Here is a 6,000-nt window from a genome sequence, read left to right on the forward strand (position 1 = left end):
GAGACGTGAAAAGACTAGGCCGCTACCTTCAGCACAGAAGTCATCTTGAGAAGGATTCTCGGGAGTCGCGTAGTGAAGAGTACCACACAACCGGTTGCGAGCCCACAGAGACCACCTCCTACAATGTGTAACAAACGTTTGAATAAAGGTCTAAACTTTGTTGTGTCTAAATATCATAACCCTTTCGAGTTTAGATTGGAATTTAATGCCTTTATGCGTAAAGTGCATTTAAAAGAATTTTTTGAAGATCAACCCGCCAGTACCCACACTAATTTTAGTGGCTTGAGAAATCCTTCAACTTTTTGTCCTTCCTACCACACTCACTCGCCTGAATCTCTGGTCTTTGAAGAAAAGGTCCTTCGAGAAGTACAGAAACTCAAAACACAAGGGACGCCTAAAAACTCAAATTTGAGTCAATCAGAAGTCACTATGTTGCGTGATCTGGGGAAAAATGACAAAAAGGTTATTAGACAGGCTGACAAGGGAGGTTCCATCATCTTTTTGAACAAAAAAGATTATATTGACGAATGCCACAGATTGTTAGCAGACAACAACAGCTATCGGAAAATCGATCAAAATCCTAGCCCGGACTTGTCAAAAAGATAAAGGAAAAAGTAGACAAAGCAGTAGACTTGCAATTAATTAGCAAGCAGGAAGGAGACTACCTTACCAGGGAAACAGCGAGGATCCCTGTGTTCTACATTTTACCCAAACTACATAAAAACAAGGAGAAACCACCAGGCAGACCCAGTGTCTGGGGTAAACTCCATTTTGGAACCCTTGTCTAAATACGTAGATTTTTATCTACGCCCTTTTGTAAATAAAATGAAAAGTTATGTACAAGACACCAGAGACGCCATAGTGAAAATCGAAGGGATGCCGTTTGATCCAACTAGTGATGTTCTAATTTGCTTGGACATTCAATCATTATATACCAATATCCCCCAAAGAGCTACCTTGGAAGTGGTAGAAGAACACTGTTACAACGAGAAGACAACCACCCTGTGAGCAACGCCTTTATTTTATGGTGTGCTGAAACAGCCCTGGCCAATAATGTTTTTTCAATTTTTGGGGCAATTCTAAATACAGGACGGCCATGGGTGCAGCTATGGCTCCTAATCTAGCCAACTTGTAAGTCGATATGGTAGAACAAACGGTGATCTATTCAGGGGTCAATCCATTCAGACCCCAGATAACACAGTGGTTGAGATATATCGATGACGTTTTCATGGTATGGCATGGATCGATAGAAGAAGCAAAAAACTTTCTGGGATGGTTGAACAACCAAAAGAGGTATCTGAAATTCACGGCATTCGTGAGTCCTATCGAGGTGAATTATCTGGATTTGACGATTTACCATAAAGATAATCAGTTGCTGGTGAAACCATTTGTGAAAAGCACTGATAGAAATGCTTTGCTACACTATGGTAGTCATCATGCCAAACATATACAGGACAATTTACCTTTTGGGCAATTTTTGCGACTTAAACGCAACAGCAGCACCAGGTTGGATTACGAAGAGGGTGCTAATATTCTGATTAACAAACTAACAGATAGAGGGTATCCAGAAAAATTGTTAAACAATCAGCCAAGCAAGCCTTTAACAACCACCGAGAGGCTCTGTTTGAGAAGAAAAATAAAGACAAACTGGACAGTCCATTGGTGTTTGTGAATACTTTTAGTAATGTCTCCTCCAAAGTAAAAAACATCATATATAGGAATTGGAAAAAGATCATGACCATTCCGCAACTGTTGGTGGCTTTCAAAAAAAGTACAAACATTCGTAACTTAGTTATGAAAAATGACATACAAAAGATAAGTAATGCTGAGGCCAGACAACATACTTTATGGGGATTACCAAGGGTAGTGGGACACCATCCCTGTGGTGACTGTGTTATGTGCCCTCTTACTAGGAAGATGACCTGTGTGCATCTGGGTTTAAAGTCAGATTGGCTTATGAAAGAACATACCAATTGCCAAACTGAAAATGTAATCTACATGATTAGATGTCCATGTGCATTGTTGTACATAGGTAAGACCAATAGGAAGTGCAAGAAACGCATGATTGAACATAAGAGCTGTCTCAAAAACCACACTGACAAAGCCCCATTAGTCAAACACTATGATGAGAAGGGTCATTCCTTCATGGAATTCGAGAGGTGTATCCTGAAAAAGGTTAGAGGTAAAACTCAAGAAGAAATTAATAGAAAATTAATCAATTTGGAACAGAAACTCATTTTTTTAACCAATAGTCATGTGACGGGGCTAAATGAAAATATTGAGTGGCACAATATTAAATAAGATACCATCGGATTAAACAGCTAGTTGGTCTCGAGTCCTGCACTTCCATTTATGGTCCCTAATGTGTTTATGAGGTTTGTAATTTAACGAATGTATAGGATTTAGACCCTGCAAGGAAACTGTTGTAGTTCACATTCTGTACATATCAGAAGAAACGCATAATGGATGTACTACACGTCTTGTTGAACTGTGATTTGGCTACATGTAAATGTAAGGTATATGCACAGTTTCCATCCCACTGTGGTGCATTAAACCATGGCAATAGGGGTCCCAGTCAGTAGTATTGTTTCCATCATTCTGCAAACTATCACTGCACAATCAGATCTTATGGCAGAATTAAACAAAGAATGCTAACTAACAATGCTGGGTCAAGGCACCCTGGGGGGGTCCCCTATTTCGTATACCAAGGAGGGAACTGCTTTAGGCAATTGTTGTTGTGAAGTAATGGATGTTATGTAGATTTGACTGCCATTAATACTAAGAGAATACATACTAACATAAGATATGTGCTAAATACATTGTATCAGAAGAATTGGGATCCCATGGGATAGCTAGTCTACTTAATTTAGACAATTTATAAGGCCTGTTAGGCCTCGTGGAAAAATGGCACTTAGGGGGCTCTATAGGTTAGACTAGTGAAGTACAATAGGTAATAGAACCTGATCTTGGGGAGCCGACACCTGTATACGGGTCTCCATGGCAATGACGCGGCTGCGATGTGCGGTTTGCTGTGACGTCATTGCGTTACGATGTACGCAGTGATGTCATCGCGTTGCGGCATATGCGATGACGTCATCGCTACACGCGCGGTCGTGACGAAAATAGCATTGTCCTGGCATTTATATGATTGCATCTCGGCAATACCCTGAGTGCTGATCAGCGGGAGTCACACTACAGGCACACTGTTTCTTTAGCCAGAGGTTAGCTTAATGCCTGGATGGGGCTGAGGTTTTTGAATTTTGATTATGAATGGAGGGAATTGTAACATAATTTAAGATGGGTCTGTCTGTTTTTTTTACAGACAAGGCAATGAAACTTGACCCATCCATTAAATGGAAAGTGTACAATTTACATGAAAACTGGACCTGAATACTGTGGGCCCTGGATTTGTTAATACCATTTTTGGAGGTAAGGGCCATGATATACTTTTGTAGGGGGAGATAGACTACCCACTCCGATTCCTATTAACTCCTAGAACCTCTTTTTGTGTATTAGAACCATGGATGGGGTAAAATCCATCTAGCGACCGGCATTGGAGGTGTTGCATTCAAGAGAAAAATTATAATCTTCCTCAAGAGAGAGGTGATCAGCCTCTATGACCAAGGTGAGGTTTGAAACCACATGCTTATGGATTCTCCCGTGGTTATTCTTAATGAGACTCATGGTAAACCGTCCATGGGGTGGTATGAGGGATTTAAAAGGTTGTGATTGGGTATAGGCAAACTCTCCTTACATTGTTGTAGGTGTAGAACAATAGTTGCAATTGTTAATGAACTTGTAAACAGTTAGGGCTACAAGTGTTTTGGCACAGGTATATTATGAAATTGTATACCTGTTGCACCCTAGTGGTGATTAGGGATGGCTAGGTTTAGTAAATGAACCAATAATGCCCATGTAGTAATGTGTATATGTTTGTATGTACCCTCAGTTATAGGAACTGGAATCGTAAAGGAAAGAATAGAAAATCCTACAGAAAGCACAAGACAAACGTCCGCCCCTGAAAAATGTCCAGTTATTTACAACATCAAGGACAGAAACGTATATAAGTTGGGCTATTTTTACGTAGTAGGAAGCAAGAGTGAATTAAGTTGCTACTACGTTTGTGTTTCAAGCATTGATGAACTTGATTCTGTGTGGTGGAAAAACAACTTTTTAACATTGTATACTTTTATGTGGTGTATATGTGTTTTTTATGTTTTTGATACGTGTGCTATGAATAAGGAATTGCATTAAAACATGACTTTTTAGAAAAGTGGTAGTAATTGCTTTATTAGATTACACACAGCATATTTGCTAAGTGGCTGGTGGCAGTGTTTCTATTTCTGAGGGCAACGTGTTATACTAATTGATTATGTATGTGTCCCTTCTTTTGGTTAAATAGACAGCTGTCCAGAGCTCCATAGGTGGGGCGCCAGTTCCACACACAGAGAACAGCAACAACCTGGCGACTTTTATGAAAGCCAAGCACCGATCTTCAAGAGCCAAGATAGTCCCTGGATTCTTAAGACATTGGCATCTAGTTATCTTTGATCCTTTGGCCTTAACATTACTCTCACGTGTCTCACAGTCAGGTGCATTTTAACAAGCAATGCAATATTAACTATAAGGGGCATTATGTGTTGCTCAATATTTGTATGCTAATGATCACAAACACGGAGTCATAGTTTTTGGGCATTCGGAGGAGCTTCACGTTGGGTAACATTTTTAGATTGTTTTAAGGGCTGGCACAAGATTTGGTCCATTTAGATGAACACTTTCCCGGATCCAAGCGTCTTGAAATAATTTCTTATTAAAGTACTGTTTTTAAAATGTGGTGTTCTTAAAGTGTCTTTGGACTCACGCAATTTCCTAAGCCTGCTTTAATTCGTTTCAATAGAAAGGACAATCATACTTTTAAAATCAATAATTTAGCATATTCTAATGTATTTCTCTTTGACCAAGCAGTTTCTTACGTCTTATTTTGCCATTGCTGCCGAGCATAAAAAACACGTATGCCCAGCTCCATCTGATCTTATCCCCTTCATATCCACTAGAGGGTAGGATAGGCCCACTTACGTGAAGTACAACGAAATTCTGTCATATTCGCCAGAACTGGCCATTTAATTTTGCATGATTCCTTGTTTTGATTTTCTCGCTAATACAATTGCCATTATTCCATTTCATGTCAATGTGAAATAAACAGAACTGGCTCTAAACAGTCCGCAACAAATGTTTTGTTCTGGAGTAAAATGTATTGAGCAGAGCGTGTGATATCATTGCAGACCGACTACTGGCTGTTGGTGATGTGTGACAGTGCTTTCTTTGTAAATAAATAAGTGCTAGGGCCTAAACATTTTCCAGGCTGTGCGTCACTTGTTCCCACGGAGTGATCGCAACTGCAGAGGTTCAGCAAAGCCAGCATGGTACTGACACTGGCACCTTTACACGTGGCATGGTACTGACACTGGCACCTTTACTCGTGCGTGCCCACCTGCCTGCTGAACCAGTAAACTGCATCTGGCACCGTGGCTGCCTGGCTGCTGTCCGCACCGCTGAGTTATCCACCCTGCTATGGCAGTGCTGCCAGGTAGCCAGGCTGTCTGGAGCATTTTGCTGGCATGACCTGCATGAGCGCCATGCACTGCCACCTTTAGGCTCATTCCTATTCTTGAAACTGGATAACTAGCACAGCAGCGCCGCCATGGCTCACGCTGTTGTTGCTTGGTGTGTGATTAAGATTGACATAGTAAAAAAAAAAGTTGTCAAAACACAACATAATTGAATTAAGTCTGAGACAAAAATGCCAGTGCTCAGAAATAAGTGCCAGGGCTCAGGCCTGGCAAATATTACTACACATTATTAAACACTGGTGATCATCAGTTCCTTCGCAAGGTTTTTTGGGGCTGGGGACATTTGTGGCTATGGCAAACCAACACAATTACGGAATGACATGCTATACCTAGCATCATTGAGTTTCAGGGGCATACACTGGTGATATGA

General features: G+C 40.7%; 1 protein-coding gene across 2 annotated transcripts in view; it reads left to right on the forward strand.

Annotated features, from left to right (window-relative positions):
• GARIN5A (golgi associated RAB2 interactor 5A) overlaps window positions 1–5,214 on the forward strand; it is a 1,377,498-nt gene extending 1,372,284 nt beyond the window's left edge. Inside the window, exon 7 of one of the 2 annotated variants that reach the window (XM_069605080.1) lies at window positions 4,403–5,214. In XM_069605080.1, the coding sequence (XP_069461181.1) occupies window positions 4,403–4,551 (149 nt within the window). In that variant the 3' untranslated portion in view covers window positions 4,552–5,214. The remainder of the gene's footprint in view (window positions 1–4,402) is intronic. The other variant, XM_069605071.1, reaches the window with a different exon arrangement.
• The last annotated feature ends 786 nt before the right edge of the window (window positions 5,215–6,000 follow it).

The sequence above is a fragment of the Ambystoma mexicanum genome, chromosome 1p, assembly GCF_040938575.1.
Source record: "Ambystoma mexicanum isolate Mex_15411 chromosome 1p, UKY_AmexF1_1, whole genome shotgun sequence".
NCBI lineage: Eukaryota > Metazoa > Chordata > Amphibia > Caudata > Ambystomatidae > Ambystoma > Ambystoma mexicanum.